Raw genomic sequence first — 22068 nt, forward strand, 5'->3', positions numbered from 1 at the left:
ACCGAAGACAGGAGGGGTAGAATGTAAAGATGGGGTGAGGGGAAGAGAGGGGTAGATGGGATAGAGAAAGGGAGAGAGCAGAGGCTTGTCCAGGTCAACATTGTCATGGAACTTTCAGATATACATTTATTGTGTTGAACAGACATGCCTCTCTCATGCTTCACTGCCATGTAGGTCAATATCGTATGTAACTTTATTGTTGAAATTATTATTTAATTAGAATAAAGAATGATGTCAGCTCTACACAATACATTTTTATTTACCACATTCACTATAGTGAAAACTTAAGCTTCTATTCTTGCTCACTCAGCCACTAACACATGAGATTCAGAAGACCATGACACGGACACATTAACACTGCAGGACAATAGCCAGCTGCAAGCCACACCGGAGGAGAAAGCCCACACATTTTCATTTGGGAAATGGTGACTAAGCAACGTTGTTGTCCCCCTACAAATGTTGTTTTTTCTTCTTCAAGAAATGTTTTCCTTCCTGCAGTGCGAGTCCATCCACTATGAGAGAGAGAGAGAGAGAGAGAGAGAGAGAGAGAGAGAGAGAGAGAGAGAGAGAGAGAGAGAGAGAGAGAGAGAGAGAGAGAGAGAGAGAGAGAGAGAGAGAGAGAGAGAGAGAGAGAGAGAGAGAGAGAGAGAGAGAGAGAGAGAGATTCTCTCACCAACATATTTGGGTTCTGCATGTTTTTCCTTATTGTTGTCAACGACAACAAAACCTTGCTAAATCTCACAAGGGAAAAGTACTGAAAATAGTTGAGCAACTCCGCTGCATTTTACTCCTATTGTACAGCAGCACTATTTATCTCTCCCCCTGTGGTTTCCCTGGACTTGGTACAGTCCATTTAAAAAGGTGTCCTTTCAGCAGTCAGCTGCAGGGAGGACATTTCACAGAGGGAGAAGCTTGCACTCTCTCACACAGACCCCCCCTCTCTATTACTCTCTCTCTCTCTCTCATTCTGTTACAGAACTCTCTCTCACTCACACACAGTCACACACAAACAGTTACACTCACACATGCACCACATTGGATAACAGTTACACACCACATTTCCCCTGAGCCAGATGCTACTTTGAGGAAAAGGACACACTGCTGAGGACGGATTTTACTTGCTGTTTTCTCTTAAGAAAGGAGTATAAAAACGGAGGAATAAAAACTAACACGTGACAGTTTCAGTTTGTTCCTGGACATGGTCAACTTGACACCAGCATGACACCCTCCTGTTTGGATTCCCTCCACAGGCCAAAATCCTGAAAATGATGGATGACAACAAGCAGCTGGCTCAGAGGATCGACGTGGCCATCCAGTCGGCCAGCCAGGAGGTGACCAACCTGCGATCGGAGCTGACGGCCAACAGCAGCAGACTGGCCGAGCTGGGGGCTGGCGACCGGGAACGTGACCCCCTCATGGAGAACCACGACCCTCAGCACAACCACCATCACGGTAAGAGAGACGGACCGAGAGAGAGTGTGTGAGAGAGAAGAGAAGAGAGACTCAGTGTGTATGTAACTGTCTTATGTGTTGTGAGAGAGCACTTACCATGACGCATGGGTATGCCACTTCACGTGTGTGTGTGTCTGTGTGTATGTGAGTGTGTGTGCATGTTAAATGTTAAAACCAGTGCAAAAGCTTCACCTCACAGTTTGAGAGAGTATGTGTCTGTGCCTTTGAGGATTTATGTATGTGTGTATTGTGTTCGTGTTTGGGGGAGAAAGAAGCAGTGACTGTCAGCTACAAATGCGATGGATCGGAGGGGGCGGGGGGGGTTGTGCTCCAGCCCCTGTTTTATGTCCAATCTCACCACCCTCTGTGTTTCAGCAAGTCCCCTCTTTTGCATTTGAACCCTGAAGAGGGGCAGTGGTGCAATTTAGAAGGGAAGTGGAGGAGAGGAGGGTGGGGGGAGAATGATTGACTGAATACTTTCCCCTTCTTTTGTGAGGGTTGCCATAGGTTACTGTTTCCAAGCACTGTTTGAATGGCTGCCCACGCTGCAGAATGTGTGTTTGTGTGTACGTGTCTGTGGTGTGATTGCCCTATCTTGGCTTTGTTTTACGGCCCAGTTGACATGTGGCTGAAACAAGAGCATGTGGGTGCGTTGCTATGTCCCCTCCACCCCTGGAAAAAACAAACACACACATGAAGCCTCTGATCACACACACACGGAACGTGAAAGCGTGCGTGCACACACACGCACACACACGCACGCACGCACGCACACACACGCAATCACGCACGCACACACATACACACCTGCTGTTTCCTTGCCTGGAAGCTAGCAGTGAACTCTCCATGAAGGGATATGTTCCATCATGCTATTGGCAGTGTTCTGTAGTTCAGACTTCACTCTATCAGTCAAAGCCAGTTCCTAAAACCTTAATGAACTGAAAGACAAAGTCTGTTGACTGGCTGGTATGTTAATGTTACCCCCCACGGTGATACAGTCGCTAACTTGCCCTCCCTAGCAGCACTTTCATCCAGTTCATGTTACATGGAGAGAATTATAAAGTTTGTCCTCAATTGTCCTCTACGGTTTCAGAAGTACACTGCATTATTATTTTGAAGATTCTTTGGAATAAGTATTTATTTTATTGATAACAATGTATTCTCTACTTGTTCTGTATCACTGTGTGTGTGTTTGCACTCTGGCAGTGGCGAGGCGTACAGCCATTGACACAGACTCGGCTGTGCCAGCCTGGAATGCTTTGGTCGTGTGTCAGCATTGTTTTTAAATGACTTCACCATAGAAGGGTCGTTCCACGAAATTAGTGCCTTTTGCGTCCCTTTGATATTTTAAGAAGACATTTCTCACCAATATTGCATTTAAAAAGCCTGTTATATAAAATGAAGTGCCCTTTAATATAGACTACATGGAGAACTCAATAAATCTGATTTTTAATATGAATAACCGTGCTAAAATTCAGCATTTTGACGTCCCTCTGTTAACCCACTTAATCCCAAAACGTTCTCCGAGTTTCACCATCATTGTAAAGCCCTAATTATTTTGTTGCTTTGACAAGTGATTAGTGATTAATTTACATCTGTCCCTCATTTTAAAGTAAACCCTGTTATGTGAACCGAACTCTCGTTTCAATATGGTGAAACTATTCCTTTTAAAATAATTTTTTGCCAAATAACATTGAACATCTAATAGTCAAATCATAGAGTAAAAGCAGGTGAGCTAGTTCTACTCTTTTGGGCCATTTACTGGTGTTTTGTGGTGAAAAACTGAGCGGGTCAGTTATAGATAGACAGGCTAGAAATGTTTTAACAATTTTTGGGTGGTGAAGCTTGCATCAATTGCCACTCCCTGTTGCACACGACAACCTTCCATTCCCCCTGTCACAAGGGATTTATGGCTAATTTAAGAAGAAATCGTCAACCCTGTTACGGTCAACCCTGTTACTTTATTTGGCACTTAATAGGCATAGCCATTTTAATTTTAATTAACCTCTTGACATGGGAAAACCTGTTTTTATTTTACATTTTAAGTCATTTTAGCAGACACTCTTATCCAGAGCGACATACAGTTAGTGAGTGCATACATTTATTTTCATACTTTATGAAGTTGAACGTGCTTTTTAAAACAGAATGTTAAAATTAGGTGAAATCAAACGTTTTATTTGGACCAAGTTACACTTCTCTAAAGGCACCAAATTGGTGGAACAACTGCTCAGATGAGAGACCACAAGCATGCCCACTTATCAAACCACAATATGACAACTGGTATTTTACTCACAATTAAACAATACCTTTTGTCATTTCTGTCACAGATGTTAAATCTTGTATAGCTGTTACAAATGTCTCTGACAATTGAATGGTTTTAGTTCATTTGATTGAGTATTACCGTTGAAGTATTTATTGTGTACATGTACTGGTGTTTTGTGGTCTTAACTCTTCCCTTGTCCCGTCTCGTTCTCCTCCCCTCCTCCCCTCTTCCCATACTCCTCTCTTTCCAGCCTGAGGTAGGAGCCTTGGTTGGTGAGGTGTGAAAAAGAACAGGGCCAGGGGTTGTAATTCATCACTAGTTGTTGCAGTGGGGAAGAGAGTGTGTCGGAGAGGCCGTGGGTTCACTCTGCAGCCCGCCGTACTATGTCCTGGGGGAACGCTGTGGAGCTGGGACTGGGAGAGCAGTGCCAACCCTGCTAGCAGGCTAGCGCCTGGGGATCCACTACTGTACACTGCCCCCCCCCCCCTTCAATTCCATACACATACAGTATCATACAAACGTGTGGATATTTTATCTAGAACAATAATAACTAAGGAACCTAGTTTGAAACAAGGATCTACATGTGTTAAGAGGTGTATGTAGATACAGTGAGGGAAATAAGTATTTGATCCCCTGCTGATTTTCCTTCATTAAAATGCAAATCAATTTATAACATTTTTGACATGCGTTTTTCTGGATTTTTTTGTTGTTATTCTGTCTCTCACTGTTCAAATAAACCTACCATTAAAATTATAGACTGATCATTTCTTTGTCAGTGGGCAATCGTACAAAATCAGCAGGGGATCAAATACTTTTTTCCCTCACTGTATGCATAGACATGCACGCACTCACTCACACACACGCAAAACAGCCTTGCACCTCACGTACCGCCTGTTCCTCCCTTGTGAGGCTGCCTCCCTCAATACTTCCTTGGACTATTTTGGGTCGGATGCCTGGCTGCTTAATGCCTGGACAAGCTGAGCAGTCACAAACTTCTGCATGGGACTACTCCAGGAGCTGCGCGGCCGCGCACACTCGCAGTTTAGAGGGAACATTCGTTACATAATATGCTACGCTTTTGTTACTGTACGTACAAATCCATATCCCTATATTTGACACTGGTAAATTAGAGACAAGTAGGCTAAATCAGGAAGCTTTTTATTTTGTCTCGTTTTTATGACCTATGAAGTTGGAGAATTGTGCATTTTTCATTCACCTGAAACAGCTTTTTCCTGCAATTTAGAGCCATTATCATTATGCCTAATTCTACGTCAAAAATATGTCTATTTTTCTGCATAGGTTATCCAAGCATACCTCTTTGCGTGTTCAGTTTAATTTGAATGAGGGTGTCATTCTGACTGTTGTAAATCACATATCTCAATATACTGCACTAACATGCCTAGGATATTACATTCAAATTACAACACAGTACATGGGATCATAACACACATCATCAATACAGGCACATATTGTATCATGGCATCACAATTAATAGACGAATATCATGATACTATCATAAGGTCATTTTTATGCATATCTTAGCATACCTCTTGAGCCATCTCTATCCTTCTGTCTTGTGGTTCTTTTTTTAAAGAAACTAAATATGCTTTTCTGCATCTTTGCTAAAATCTGGTTAAAAGATTGTCTTATACAATACATTTAGTAATTCCTTGCTTTTCTAAAGTCTAGAAACCTTGCCAGCAGGCATGCCAGCTAAGATAGTCAGACAAGCTACTATAACTTGATTGATAGCCTGAAATGGTTTGGTAGCTAGTTATGAGGTTGATTTGGACCCTGTCTAGCTGGCTAAAGCCAACTTCATAACATTTCTAGGTGGCTAGTATTACAGAGGAACAACAAAACATGTTGGTTTTATTTATTAATCAAGAAAGAATCAATGGGCTACAAAGCTTGATCAAATTCACTTACAAATATACCTCCAGCAAATCATGCCCATCACCGGCAGCTCAAATGAAATCAAATGCTGTGTGTGTCACTCAACACTCGCTCTCCTCTTCCACTGACGATACTGTCTGCACGCACTAGAGTATCTATCGTCCTGCCGAGCATACAGTATCTTTGATCCATGGTGCACGTTGTAAGGAACCACTTGCTACGGAGAATAGGGGGAAAGGGGGGTACTCTTTGACTAGTCCAGTCAGTTTGCCCCCTCTGCAAAATACAGCTGACAGATCTTTTATATATAATTATGATCAAACGTGTGCACACGCGCACACACACACACACACACACACACACACACACACACACACACACACACACACACACACACACACACACACACACACACACACACACACACACACACACACACACACACACACACACACACACACACACACACACACACACACACACACACACACACACACACACACACACACACACAGAAACACAGAAACATACATGTTACAGTGTAAAAATGGTATTTGAGGGGCTTCAGTGAGTAAAGGTCATTTAGGTCTCAGAAGTATGTTTTGGTTTGGTTATATTAACATCTTGTGTACGTTAATGAGGCCCAGAGGTCTCCAGACTGTGTCGATGGGTTTCACCCTCTGTCCTTCAACTGTCTGATGTAACAGCTAATGACTCTCTCCTATAGTCCTGGACAGATGGCCTGTGCGCCTATGCTCGGTAATCAGTAACGTTGCACATACCAGTGCCATTAACTGCAACTGCCTAGCAAGGGGTTGTCATGCCGAACCAGGGAGGGGGGAGATAAAGAGAGAGAAAGAGAAATGCCCTGTACTAGAACAATTCTATGATGGGATTTGCTCTCACATTTCCTACCACCAAGCGAAAAGTCCCTTAATTTCCTGGAAAAAAGTAGCTTCAAGAAGGATGGCACTGCTAGGCGATGCTATCACTCAATGGAGCAAGTTTTTCCCGAGCCTATGGCTCTAATACTGTATCCTCGGCTAAACAAGTCATTCAAACCCTCATTAATTGAATGAAAGGATTAATTAACGGTGAATAATTGCTCTGATTAAAACAGTAAGCTTAAAACAATAAGCCCCTACATGTATTCTTAGATAGCCTCCATTTTCATATATTTGCCCAAACTCTTCAACTATCCTAACAGTCTTTCCTAAATTCTTGATCACCGATCTGAAAGGTCTTGATACAGTATAGGTGTAAGTAGGCTGTATATGTTGGCAACCTTTCTGTCTCTTCCAATCAATCAAATGTGTTTATAAAGCCCTTTTTACATCAGCAGATGTCACAAAGTGCTATACAGAGACCCAGCCTAAAACCCCAAACAGCAAGCAATGCAAATGTAGAAGCACAGTGGCTAGGAAAACTCCCAAGAAAGGCAGAAACCTAGGAAGAAACCTAGAGAGGAACCAGGGTCTGAGGGGTGGCCAGTCCCCTTCTGGCTGTGCCGGGTGGAGATTATAACAATACATGGCCATTAAGGCCAGATTTTTCTTCAGGATGTTCAAACGTTCATAGATCACCTATCAATGTTCATGAATTTAAGGACACAAGGAAAGGGGACAAGGAAAGAGGACATGGTGTTATTTGGGGCTATATCAGGACACAGCTAATTGAAGCTTATTGCCGCAAGGAATCCACTCATAGCCAAGAGAATGGGTTTTACTGAAATAATGGGCTGAGATGGCAGATACAGTGCCTTGCAAAAGTATTCATCCCCCTTGGCATTTTTCCTATTTTGTTGCATTACAACCTCTAATTTAAATAGATTTTTATTTGAATTTCATGTAATGGACAAAATAGTCCAAATTGGTGAAGTGAAATGAAAAAAATAACTTGTTTCAAATAATTCTACAAAATAAATAACGTTGAAAGTGGTGCGTGCATATGTATTCAGCCCCTTTGCTATGAAGCCCCTAAAGAAGATCTGGTGCAACCAATTACCTTCAGAAGTCACATAATTTGTTAAATAAAGTCCACCTGTGTACAATCTAAGTGTCACATGATCTCAGTATATATACACCTGTTCTGAAAGGCCCCAGAGTCTGCAACACCACTAAGCAAGGGGTACCACCAAGCAAGCAGCACCATGAAGACCAAGGAGATCTCTAAACAGGTCAGGGACAAAGTTGTGGAGAAGTACAGATAAGGGTTGGGTTATAAAAAAATATCAGAAACTTTGAACATCCCACGGAGCACCATTAAATCCATTACTAAAAAATTGAAAGAATATGGCACCACAACAAACCTGCCAAGAGAGGGCCGCCCACCAAAACTCACGGACCAGGCAAGGAGGGCATTAATCAGAGAGGCAACAAAGAGACCAAAGATAACCCTGAAGGAGCTGCAAAGCTCCACAGCGGAGATTGGAGTATCTCTCCATAGGACCACTTTAAGCCATACACTCCAGAGAGCTGGGCTTTACAGAAGAGTGGTCAGAAAAAAGCCATTGCTTGAAGAAAAAAATAAGCAAACACGTTTGGTGTTAGCCAAAAGGCATGTGGGAGACTCCCCAAACATATGGAAGGTACTCTGGTCAGATGGGACTAAAATTGAGCTTTTTGGCCATCAAGGAAAACGCTATGTCTGGCACAAACCCAACACCTCTCATCACCCCGTGAACACCATCCCCACATTGAAGCATGGTGGTGGCAGCATCATGCTGTGGGGATGTTTTTCATCGGCAGGGACTGGGAAACTGGTCAGAATTGAAGGAATGATGGATGCCGCTAAATACAGGGAAATTCTTGAGGGAAACCTGTTTCAGTTTTCCAGAGATTTGAGACTGGGACGGAGGTTCACCTTCCAGCAGGACAATGACCCTAAGCATACTTCTAAAGCAACACTTGAGTGGTTTAAGGGGAAACATTTAAATGTCTTGGAATGGCCTAGTCAAAGCCCAGACCTCAATCCAATTGAGAATCTGTGGTATGACTTAAAGATTGCTGTACACCAGCGGAACCCATCCAACTTGAAGGAGCTGTGGCAGTTTTGCCTTGAAGAATGGGCAAAATTCCCAGTGGCTAGATGTGCCAAGCTTATAGAGACATACCTCAAGAGACTTGCAGCTGTAATTGCTGCAAAAGGTGGCTCTACAAAGTATTGACTTTGGGGGGGTGAATAGTTATGCACGCTCAAGTTTTCTGTTTTCACAAAAAATATTTTGCAACTTCAAAGTGGTAGGCATGTTGTGTAAATCAAATGATACAAACAAATGAATACTTTCGCAAGGCACAGAGGTGTGTGGCAGCCAAACCCCCAGTGTTTTTTGAAAGATGTGATCTGATGTGTGTGTGTGTGTGTGTGTGTGTCTGCTGCAGGGTTGGGGATATTGTCGTCACAGCAATTATTCAATATGAGGTGTGTGGAGCAGATCTGCTGTGCCAGTGACGATGAAATGGCATTTTCTTCTGTTCCATTCTCATTTCTGTCCTTCTGCTCACGTACACTCTTAGCAAAAAAGGTGCAACCTTAAAGGGTTCTTTGTCTGTCCCCATAGGAGAACCCTGTGAAGAACCCTTTTGTGTGTGTGTGTGTGTGTGTGTGTGTGTGTGTGTGTGGAGTGAACACTTTGGATGACTTCGATGTCAATATGCTGTCTTCATGTATGGGATTTGTAGAAAAGTTACTGTCTGTGCATGATCAGTATGCCTTGGACAAGTAAGCCTTGTCCGAGTCAGAACGGCCCATAGGGCATGCAGGAGCCTTTCTCCTGTTTCTGTAGCGTGAGGCAGCTTGATGTACAAGTACACACCCTGGACAAGACACTAGTCCTGCATGGTAATGGGTTATAATTCCATTCGAAGCAAAGCAATGATCTGCGGTAGGAGTCAGCAGCGCCCCAGCTTTTCTTTCCTATAGTCTCAGGGGCACGTTCATTAGGGGCACGAACAGAAAGCGTTTTAAAACATTTTGCAACTGAAAACTAAAATGTGAATTTTTTATTGGACAATTGCAGGTGGTCCATTCTCGTTTATATCCGCTTTCTTCCGTATGGTGCAAAATGAACACGACCCTGGGCTAAGAATGAAGCTAGTGTGTTTTTCCCACAGTCAGTCCAGTTTCTCATGAAGTGGATGACTGACTACACATGCATGTTACGTACTGGTCCCTATTGGCATTTTTTGTTTGACCCCTGTCTTGTACATAAGCACTGCTCCTTAGACAGATTTTATTTTTGGATCCTTGGCAGGAAGTGCATGTGTAACCCAAGAGGTTGGGGTATTTTGTGTAGTGGAGGGCGAATGGAATTACTGTATCGCACTCAAGATGCTGCAATGTGAATGAGTTAGAGTAGAATTCAAGTTTTGGGGGACTTGGCCACACCAGTAAAATTGCCACATGAAATTGTTCCTGTTTAATTTACAGTTTCAGTTAGACAATTCTGGATATAATTAAATTTTCTATCCAACCATATTAGCAGCTAGCCAATTCAGAACATTGTCTTAAATGCAGCAAAACAGTAAAAAAAACACCATAGAAAGGTTTGAATACTTGTAAGCAAGGAGAATATGTATGGCAGTAAAGCTTATTACATTTACATTTACATTTACATTTACGTCATTTAGCAGACGCTCTTATCCATAGCGACTTACAAATAGGTGCATTCACCTTATAGCCAGTGGGGTCACCACTTTACAATGTTTTTTTGTTTTGGGGTTGGGGTTTGGGTTGGGGTAAAGGGGGGGTAGAAGGATTACTTTATCCTATCGCAGGTATTCCTTAAAGAGGTGGGGTTTCAAATGTCTCCGGAAGGTGGTGAGTGACTCCGCTGTCCTGGTGTCGTGAGGGAGCTTGTTCCACCATTGGGGTGCCAGAGCAGCGAACAGTTTTGACTGGGCTGAGCGGGAACTATGCTTCCGCAGAGGTAGGGGAGCCAGCAGGCCAGAGGTGGATGAACGCAATGCCCTCGTTTGGGTGTAGGGACTGATCAGAGCCTGAAGGTACGGAGGTGCCGTTCCCCTCACAGCTCCGTAGGCAAGCACCATGGTCTTGTAGCAGATGCGAGCTTCAACTGGAAGCCAGTGGAGTGTGCGGAGGAGCGGGGTGACGTGAGAGAACTTGGGAAGGTTGAACACCAGACGGGCTGCGGCATTCTGGATGAGTTGTAGGGGTTTAATGGCACAGGCAGGGAGCCCAGCCAACAGCGAGTTGCAGTAATCCAGACGGGAGATGACAAGTGCCTGGATTAGGACCTGTGCCGCTTCCTGTGTAAGGCAGGGTCGTACTCTCCGAATGTTGTAGAGCATGAACCTACAGGATCGGGTCACTGCCTTGATGTTAGCGGAGAACGACAGGGTGTTGTCCAGGGTCACGCCAAGGCTCTTCGCACTCTGGGAGGAGGACACAACGGAGTTGTCAACCGTGATGGCGAGATCATGGAACAGGCAGTCCTTCCCCGGGAGGAAGAGCAGCTCCGTCTTGCCAAGGTTCAGCTTGAGGTGGTGATCCGTCATCCATACTGATATGTCTGCCAGACATGCAGAGATGCGATTCGCCACCTGGTTATCAGAAGGGGGAAATTAGAAGATTAGTTGTGTGTCGTCAGCGTAGCAATGATAGGAGAGGCCATGTGAGGATATGACAGAGCCAAGTGACTTGGTGTATAGGGAGAATAGGAGAGGGCCTAGAACTGAGCCCTGGGGGACACCAGTGGTGAGAGCACGTGGTGCGGAGACAGCTTCTCGCCACGCCACTTGGTAGGAGCGACCGGTCAGGTAGGACGCAATCCAAGAGTGAGCCGCGCCAGAGATGCCCAGCTCGGAGAGGGTGGAGAGGAGGATCTGATGGTTCACAGTATCAAAGGCAGCAGACAGGTCTAGAAGGACAAGAGCAGAGGAGAGAGAGTTAGCTTTAGCAGTGCGGAGAGCCTCCGTGACACAGAGAAGAGCAGTCTCAGTTGAATGACCAGTCTTGAAACCTGACTGGTTTGGATCAAGAAGGTCATTCTGAGAGAGATAGCAAGAGAGTTGGCTAAAGACGGCACGCTCAATAGTTTTGGAGAGAAAAGAAAGAAGGGATACTCGTCTGTAGTTTATGACATCAGATGGATCGAGTGTTGGTTTTTTGAGAAGGGGTGCAACTCTCGCTCTCTTGAAGACGGAAGGGACATAGCCAGCGGTCAAGGATGAGTTGATCAGCGAGGTGAGGTAAGGGAGAAGGTCACCGGAGATGGTCTGGAGAAGAGAGGAGGGGATAGGGTCAAGCGGGCAGGTTGTTGGGCGGCCTGCCGTCACAAGTCGCAAGATTTTATCTGGAGAGAGAGGGGAGAAAGAAGTCAAAGCATAGGGTAGGGCAGTGTGAGCAGGACCAGCAGTGTCATTTGACTTAACAAACGAGGATCAGATGTCGTCAACCTTCTTTTCAAAATGGTTGACAAAGTCATCCACAGAGAGGGAGGAGGGGGGGGGGGAGGAGGATTCAGTAGGGAGTAGAATGTGGCAAAGAGCTTCCTAGGGTTAGAGGCAGATGCTTGGAATTTAGAGTGGTAGAAAGTGGCCTTAGCAGCAGAAACAGATGAAGAAAATGTAGAGAGGAGGGAGTGAAAAGATGCCAGGTCCGCAGGGAGTCTAGTTTTCTTCCATTTCCGCTCAGCTGCCCGGAGCTCTGTTCTGTGAGCTCGCAATGAGTCATCAAGCCACGGAGCTGGAGGGGAGGACCGAGCCGGCCGGGAGGATAGGGGACATAGAGAGTCAAAGGATGCAGAAAGGGAGGAGAGGAGGGTTGAGGAGGCAGAATCAGGAGATTGGAGGGAGAAGGATTGAGCAGAGGGAAGAGATGATAGGATGGAAGAGGAGAGAGTAGCGGGAGAGAGAGAGTGAAGGTTGCGACGGCGCATTACCATCTGTGTAGGGGCAGAGTGAGTAGTGTTGGAGGAGAGCGAGAGAGAAAAGGATACAAAGTAGTGGTCGGAGACATGGAGGGGAGTTGCAGTGAGATTAGTAGACGAACAGCATCTAGTAAAGATGAGGTCAAGCGTATTGCCTGCCTTGTGAGTAGGGGGGGGGCGGTGAGAGGGTGAGGTCAAAAGAGGAGAGGAGTGGAAAGAAGGAGGCAGAGAGAAATGAGTCAAATGTAGACATAGGGAGGTTGAAATCCCCCAGAACTGTGAGGGGTGAGCCATCCTCAGGAAAGGAACTTATCAAGGCGTCAAGCTCATTGATGAACTCTCCAAGGGAACCTGGAGGGCGATAGATGACAAGGATATTAAGCTTAAATGGGCTAGTGACTGTGACAGCATGGAATTCAAATGAGTAGATAGACAGATGGGTCAGGGGAAAAATTTAGAATGTCCACTTGGGAGAGATGAGGATTCCTGTGCCACCACCCCGCTGACCAGATGCTCTCGGGTATGCGAGAACACATGGTCAGACGAGGAGAGAGCAGTAGGAGTAGCAGTGTTTTCAGTGGTAATCCATGTTTCCGTCAGCGCCAAGAAGTCGAGGGACTGGAGGGTAGCATAGGCTGAGATGAACTCTGCCTTGTTGGCAGCAGAACGGCAGTTCCAGAGGCTGCCTGAGACCTGGAACTCCATGTGGGTGGTGCGTGCAGGGACCACCAGGTTAGAGAGGCAGCAGCCACGCGGTGTGAGGCGTTTGTGTAGCCTGTGCGGAGAGGAGAGAACAGGGATAGGCAGAGGCATAGTTGACAGGCTGCAGCAGATGGCTACAATAATGCAGAGGAGATCGGAATGAAATGAACTAAACATCTGGGAAAGGAGAGAGCGGGGCCTCCCTCACCACAACTCCCAAATATAACTCTCCCAACTTCCACCTCAGAAACTATAATTGTTGTAAACTACAGCGGTTCAATGTTTTCTAGGAATAGACTAACTTAGTTTATTCAGCTAGCTAACTAGGTGCAGTATTATTCCATGAAAAACGTCCAGGCACTTAGTCATAAGACGCCACAGCCAGCTAGCATGCCGGACTCCAACAACACGGTTTAGCGCCAATACTCGGCCACAACAAACCACCAGTGTATCAACACGCAAGCAGATCGTTCGTGTCCGTGTCTAACGTTGTGGGTTAGTCCCGACAGCTTGAGCGAGTCCGTCGTCAACTTATTCAGCCAGTTAGTTTGCTAGAATAGTTAGCAAACTAGCTAGCCATTGCTAAAATGGCTAACATTTTTCAACCATATTCAAGAAATCCTCTTCCCCTCTCCAACTCTCCCACTCTCTGTGCATAATGCCTCATCTGGAATGTTGCCCTTAAGTCACCCCTGCAATGGTTTTGAGTCTAGACTGAGACTCAACGCTCTGAAGATGAACAAAGAAACAGAACAGAGGTGGAACACTATAGTTCAGGCCTCCTAGGCTTATATTCACAAAAATCGTTTGAAACCCTGTGTATGTGTGTGGATAGAGATTTTGGGGTCATTTGTGCTATGTGTTTGTCTTATCAGGTATGCAGTATGCATACAGGAGGGCAGAGTCATTTTAAGTGGTCCCAGGGTGGATGGGTGTACTGTACGTCAGTAACCATTTTCATGGCTTTCCATCTGCCACTTGGTCTGACCTGACACGTGCTGCATCTGATTTGAAGCAACGGTTTGGTTGTCTTCCAAGGCATACATGCACATGCACACATACACAGACATGAACAAACTCAAGAATCACTGATATCCTGTTGCTCTTTCTGCCTTACCAAATGCACAGATGCACGCACAGATGCACGCACAGACACACCCGCCAGCTCTGGCTGTGAATGAGTGTGTGGACCACGGTTGCCTATCCATCAATGGCATGGGCAGGCTGGCAGGCCAGCTGGCGGCGGGTGGCACAGAGAGGCAGATTGGGCAGGGCTGGGTGGCAGGTGGGCACTGCCATCAGGTGCCACGGAAGCCTGCTGGCACAAATGGGCCCTGCTCAGAGCCGCGTGACAGGGTGTGACGGGTGTGATGGGCATGGGGCGGCACGAGAAGAGGAGAGGGATGCCTCACAGCGGCAGGCATGAGTTCGACCCTGTAGAGCGGCAGAAAAATTGGATAACGCCTCCAGCAGCTTGGATGGGCAACGCCAGCGTGTGGGATGACATATGAGGAGGATGGGTTGAAGGCGGGAGGGGGTTGCGAGGGGGGCATGGGGGGAGAGAGTGAGGGTAGAGAGCAGATGTGTCACAGAAGCCCCAGTGTCACACTGACAGAGGGGAGACACACATGGATGCGGATACACACATCTGAATATTTTACATACGGTCATTTCCATGTAAAAGGACCCATGAGCACTAACATAGGAGCATATAAAATTGGGTGTCAAGTGAAAGCTAAGAGTCTATATTTTTGGTAAAAGAAGGCATAGATACATTTTTCAACCATTTTCCATTTTAGAAATTAGGTGTAAGTAATGTATTTGATTCGTGGTCAAACAACTGGAAAAGGGGTCTTAGAAAACATCTATCAGAAAAAGTCTTAAAAGTTATTAGAAATACAGTACATCAAAACACAATATTGTTAAAGTAAAGACCCCTGCCAACTAATATTAACACTTATATTTAGTTTTGGAAAAGTGATTTGCCTTCTGTAAGTTTAAGAAACATTGCCTTTTGCCTTGTAATTCCATTAACTAAAATCCACAATTTGCAATTTTAAAGCACATTTTCAGTTCGGTAATCCGGCCCTGATCCCAGCCAAGTAGAGCTGTGTTACCATCTGCGGGGTGGTATGCCCTCTAGTACGAAGTGTCTACTGTATCTCCAACCAGACATGACAGAGAAAATATAGCACACAGGAAATTATGTTCTAAAACTTTAATAACAAACATAATCTATTATCTAAATCCTTTCAATCTACTACCTCATCTATAGTCTAAATCCTTTTAAATGTAATGTACTTGTAAAACTACAGGTGAGAGTATTTTTATATCAATTTTTTACAGATAAACCAATATTGTTAGTGTAAATAGTGAAAAGAAACTGGAACAATAATTGATCCTTGTGGGACACCCTTTGTTATGTCCAGAAAACCTTATTTAATGGCATCAGGAAGTACACACTGTGTTCTGTCCTTTAAATGCATCCTGGTCCAGGCCACTTGCTGAAAACTCTGAATAAGTAACATTAATCTGTGTGGGTTTTGCATTCTGTTGAATTAGGTTAAATTCAAGACAAATATTCTTAAAATGGTCTACAACAGATCTAAAACCAAAAGCTGGTGAAATCCCTGAGCGGTTTCCTTCCTCTCCGGCAACTGAGTTAGGAAGGACACCTGTATCTTTGTAACATCCAAATTGTAATTAATAACATTCTCAAAGGGATATGCAATGTCTGCTGTTTTTATACCCATCAACCAATAGGTGCCCTTCTTTGCGAGGCATTGAATCTGTGTTTGAAATTCATTGCTCGACTGAGGGACCTTACAGATAATTGTATGTGTGGGGTAACAGATGAGATAGTCGTTCAAAAATCATGTTAAACACTATTATTGCACACAGAGTGAGTCCATGCAACTTAGTGTGTGACTTGTTAAGCACATTTCTACTCCTGAACTCATTTAGGCTTGCCATAACAAAGGGGTTGAATACTTTAATGACTCAAGACATTTCAGCTTTTCATTTTTAATTAATTTGTAAAAATGTCTAAATACATCATTCCACTTTGACATTATGGGTATTGTGTGTAGGCCAGTGACACAACGTCTCAATTTAATAATTTAAAATGCAGGCTGTAACACAACAAAATGTGGATAAAGTCTAGGGCTGTGAATACTTTCTGAAGGTACTGCATATATCAGTGGCGGTCAGTGCCGTTTATGATGAGGGAGGAGGATTTTTATTTTCATGAGCATGGCCTTATTTCTATTAGAGCATATTGGATGACTCTCATTCATATTCCATTCACCCAGTTCAATGTAACAGCGATAGGTTTAGGCTACTACATGATACTCAAATGTTCCCTATACCCATCAAGGTTTACAATGTAGGTGCACACAGGTCGCGAGACAAATTTGAGGTGACAGACAGTGACACCCTTGCCTGCATCTAGCTGGTATAGGGTGTAATCATTAGTCCAGCAGTTGCAAACGAGAGTTTCTATTGGACAAATTCAGGTATGTTTATTCCCATTTTGTTCCGTCTGCTTCCGTTTAAAAAATGAATACACCCCTGATCACACGTAAACACAGTTCACTTTCATAGCATTCCTTCTCGCGTCTATGCACTCTCCACCTCTCACCTCTTCCCTTTGCTTGTGGACTTCAATGCACAACACATCAGCTGTATGTGACCAAGCGAAAAAGCCTTTCCAAGCCAAACCACTACACACAGCCTACATCATTGTCACCATATTAGCTAAAGTAACGTCATAGTCAGCATAGCTAATAGAACTAACGCTTTAATAAACCCGCTACAATCATGCAGTAACGTTACAGTGTACAGTCTGTAAGCAGTTACACTGGCGGGCCACGGTGGCAATAAATTAGTAATACCAAAAGCTTACCTTGACTTGGAAGAGTTCCAGTGTTGTGTTGGAAAGTCATAGCCAGCTAGCTAACATAGCATCCCTCTGTTTAAGCAGGGTGTTTCAGTAGGCTAAACTAGCTAGCTGCATTTGCTAGTTAAGTAAGTGAAAAAAATGAGGAAATATTTCTCTCTCTCTATTTCACTCTTGCTTCTCCTTCATTTTGGAAGACATGAATTTGTTCAAAACTGTTCAACTTTTGTCTTTCTCTCTCTTTGAGTCAACTACTCACCACATTTTATACACTGCATTGCTAGCTAGCTGTATCTTATGCTTTCAGTACAAGATTCATTCTCTGATCCTTTGATTGGTCGGACAACATGTCAGTTCATGCTGCAAGAGCTCTGATAGGCTGGAAGACGTAATCCGGAAGTTGTCATAATTACTGTGTAAGTCTATGGAAGGGGGTGAGAACCATGAGCCTTCTAGGTTTTGTATTGAAGTCAATGTACCCAGAGGAGGACGGAAGCTAGCTGTCCTCCGGCTACACCATGGTGCTACCCTACAGAGTGCTGTTGAGGATACTGTAGACCTTCTTTGCAAAATAGTGTGTTTTAATCAATTATATGGTGACGTGATGATATTTAGTATAGTTTTATCTAAAAAGGAGAACTTTTTTTATGTTTTACCATTTTAATTTGAATGAAATTCACTGAGGAGGATGGTCCTCCCTTTCATCCTCTGAAGAGCCTCCACTGGTATATATAGTCTAGTGAGTGTGCGTAGGGTCAGTGCAGACAGTTCGGGTACCATTTATTGACTATTTAGCAGTCTGGCTATTTAGCAGTCATATGGCTTGGGGGTAGAACCTGTCTCAGAGCCTGTTGGTCCCAGAGCCGATGGTCTGGTACTATTTGCCGGACAATAGAAGATTGGACAGTCTATGGCCTGGGAGGCTGGAGTCTTTGGCAATTCTCTGGACCTTCCTCTGACAACCAGGGGCACAACTTTTACTGGGGACGCGGACGGGGGGGTCATGACCACCCACATTCTGAAATTGCATTTTTGTTCCCCCCAAGTTTTATAATTGCACTGTGATACAAAACGTGGCGTCGGTGTGCTTTAGGACCATGTGGACGCCTCAGAGTGGTCGGGTAGGCTGTTTTACGGTTTCAGATGGCTGGATTTAGGATCGCATGGACACCACAGAGCGTTCGGACAGGCTGTGTGAAGGCAAAGCTTCTGAAAGTCTGGCATATAGGACCAGCACGGGAGAGATGATCAGAGGCAGCTGGTGTCTGTGTTGCTCCTTTTCTCTGAGTTGTAAAAACAAGCAGAGCAGAAACTGGCTACTCTTTAGTTGACTGATCTAGCTGGCTAGGAAACTGCTGTTTGACAGAAGAAAAAAAGTAATTTATATTCTCAATGCTGAGATAGTAGTGTAAGTGACATGTTATACTAGCTAGTAGCTACCACAGCCAGTTCAGCTCTAGCTAGCCTCTAGCTATCTGTCAGGTATCAGTATCTAACAGCTGTTGTGTGTATGGAAATGTTTTGAAGCCTTTGTTTTGTCTAATTTCAACAGAAGTAAATTTGATGATGTGCCATTAGCTAGAGCTAGCCAAAAGTTGGCTAACGTTAGCTAGCTAGCCAACTAACTTTAATTATAATTTTTGCCTCAATCACGCTACACCTAAATCAAACAATGAAACCAGCGTCCAAACGATTTAAGACCGATATATTCTGATGTTTCTTCAGCATAATGTGAGTTTTTATTAGTCAGTATAGCAATGTAACACTATTGATCTGTCAGTTTCCCTAGCTAATTCCCTACTTTTCACACTGACACGGTATAAGCTCTACAGGCATCACTGTCATGGTGCACAGTCAGTACACAACACTATGCTTAGCAGGATCATATGGTGACAGGTGTCCTAGCAGGGTCAGACAGCCAGGGAAGACCAGTCTATGGAGCTCAGGTGAATTTTGCAGTATATTATAAAAATCAGTGAATGGATACAAAGTTCCATCTCGAGTTGATGGGTAGGCTACAGTCTGGGATCTGGGAAAAATGGTCATTTCAATTATTGAAATTATTATCAGATAGTGACAGGGTCAGGCAGCCAGGGAAGACCAGTATGTGACAGCGCAGAGGTGAACTTCTGCAGAAACAACATATTATTTCTGTGCAGCAAACACTGGACAAGCAAGAAGCTTCAACGATTGAAACTATTCTAAGGCAGTCTGACAAACCTCTAAAGTTGATTTCTAAACTGTATCAAGGGTTAATAGTGGCTTTTCCCGATGACACAAAACATGTAAAACAAAAATGTGAGGAAGACCTGGGAGACTCTATTAATGTTGATGAATGGATACAGATATGTTAGAATGCCCAGTCATGTTCATATAATCTCAGACATAACTTACTGCAGCTTAAGACCATCCATAGAACGTAGTACATACAGTGGGGAGAAAAAGTATTTGATACACTGCCGATTTTGCAGATCTTCCTACCAACTGTGAGAGACGGAATCTAAAACAAAAATCCAGAAAATCACATTGTATGATTTTTAAGTAAATAATTTGCATTTTATTGCATGACATAAGTATTTGATCACCTACCAACCAGTAAGAATTCCGGCTCTCACAGACCTGTTAGTTTTTCTTTAAGAAGCCCTCCTGTTCTCCACTCATTACCTGTATTAACTGCACCTGTTTGAACTCGTTACCTGTATAAAAGACACCTGTGCACACACTCAATCAAACAGACTCCAACCTCTCCACAATGGCCAAGACCAGAGAGCTGTGTAAGGCCATCAGGGATAAAATTGTAGACCTGCACAAGGCTGGGATGGGCTACAGGACAATAGGCAAGCAGCTTGGTGAGAAGGCAACAACTGTTGGCGCAATTATTAGAAAATGGAAGAAGTTCAAGATGACGGTCAATCACCCTCGGTCTGGGGCTCCATGCAAGATCTCACCTCGTGGGGCATCAATGATCATGAGGAAGGTGAGGGATCAGCCCAGAACTACACGGCGTGACCTGGTCAATGACCTGAAGAGAGCTGGGACCACAGTCTCAAAGAAAACCATTAGTAACACACCACGCCGTCATGGATTAAAATCCTGCGGCACACGCAAGGTCCCCCTGATCAAGCCAGCGCATGTCCAGGCCCGTCTGAAGTTTGCCAATCACCATCTGGATTATCCAGAGGAGGAATGGGAGAAGGTCATGTGGTCTGATGAGACAAAAATATAGCTTTTTGGTCTAAACTCCATTCGCCATGTTTGGAGGAAGAAGAATGATGAGTACAACCCCGAGAACACCATCCCAACCGTGAAGCATGGAGGTGGAAACATCATTCTTTGGGGATGCTTTTCTGCAAAGGGGACAGGACGACTGCACCGTATTGAGGGGAGGATGGATGGGGCCATGTATCGCGAGATCTTGGCCAACAACCTCCTTCCCTCAGTAAGAGCATTGAAGATGGGTCGTGGCTGGGTCTTGCAGCATGACAACGACCCGAAACACACAGCCAGGGCAACTAACGAGTGGCTCCGTAAGAAGCATCTCAAGGTCCTGGAGTGGCCTAGCCAGTCTCCAGACCTGAACCCAATAGAAAATCTTTGGAGGGAGCTGAAAGTCCGTATTGCCCAGCGACAGCCCCGAAACCTGAAGGATCTGGAGAAGGTCTGTATGGAGGAGTCGGCCAAAATCCCTGCTGCAGTGTGTGCAAACCTGGTCAAGACCTACAGGAAACAAACAAAGGTTTCTGTACCAAATATTAAGTTCTGCTTTTCTGATGTATCAAATACTTATGTCATGCAATAAAATGCAAATGAATTACTTAAAAATCATACAATGTGATTTTCTGGATTTTTGTTTAAGATTCCGTCTCTCACAGTTGAAGTGTACCTATGATAAAAATTACAGACCTCTACATGCTTTGTAAGTAGGAAAACCTGCAAAATCGGCAGTGTATCAAATACTTGTTCTCCCCACTGTATACTGTTAAATTGGCGTGCTTTGACTTTTATTTTCCCTTGATTTCTTGAGAAATACAATTATCTGTAAGGTCCCTCAATTGAGCAATGAATTTCAAACAGATTCAACCACAAAGACCAGGAAGGTTTTCCAATGGCTTGCAAAGAAGGGCACCTATTGGTAGATGGGTCAAAATAAAAAACGCAAACATTGAATATCCCTTTGAGCATTATTAATTACACTTTGGTCACTACAAAGATACATGCGTCCTTCCTAACTCAGTTGCCGGAGAGGAAGGAAACCGCTCAGGGATTTCAACATTTTATTGCTGAAGTATGTTCAGGGAACGTTATTAGAACCATCATGTCATAATGTCACACAATGAGACCATTGTAGGAACATTCCCTTCTTGTTGTTATGGGTGTTTTGAATAACATATCCATCAACAGTGAGACATAGGTTTTATCTTGGACACATGAAACATAGGATTGATACAGAAGGTGCGGGTCAACAGAAGAAGAAGCAGAGGGGCCAAGGATTTTAGAAGATAGGGAAAGGGCCGAGGTTTGTTGCCCCCTCGGGCTCATGCAGTGGAGGAGATCTTTGTGGGCTATACTCAGCCTTGTCTCAGGGTAGTAGGTTGGTGGTCTGTTGATATCCCCCTTGTGGTGTGGGGGCTATGCTTTGGCAAAGTGGGTGGGGTTATATCCTGCCTGGTTGGCCCTGTCCGGGGGTATCGTCGGATAGGGCCACAGTGTCTCCCGACACCCCCTGTCTCAGTCTCCAGTATCTATGCTGCAATAGTCTATGTGCCGGGGGTCAGTCTGTTATATCTGGTGTTATTCTCCTGTCTTATCCGGTTTCCTGTGTGAATTTAAGTATGCTCCCTCTAATTCCCTCTCTCTCCCTCTCTCGCTCTCCTCCCGGAGGACCTGAGCCCTAGGACCATGCCTCAGGACTACCTGGCCTGATGACTCCTTGCTGTCCCCAGTCCACCTGGTCGTGCTGCTGCTCCA

At 44.4% G+C, this 22068-nt stretch overlaps 1 protein-coding gene across 1 annotated transcript in view; it reads left to right on the plus strand.

The window, feature by feature from the left end:
* LOC121545959 (kazrin-like) overlaps positions 1-22068 on the plus strand; it is a 367424-nt gene that overhangs the window by 94377 nt on the left and 250979 nt on the right. Inside the window, exon 2 of the mRNA XM_041856909.2 lies at positions 1251-1452. Within this exon, the coding sequence (XP_041712843.2) occupies positions 1251-1452 (202 nt within the window). The remainder of the gene's footprint in view (positions 1-1250; positions 1453-22068) is intronic.

Source organism: Coregonus clupeaformis, chromosome 30 (assembly GCF_020615455.1).
Source record: "Coregonus clupeaformis isolate EN_2021a chromosome 30, ASM2061545v1, whole genome shotgun sequence".
NCBI classification, from domain to species: Eukaryota; Metazoa; Chordata; class Actinopteri; order Salmoniformes; family Salmonidae; genus Coregonus; species Coregonus clupeaformis.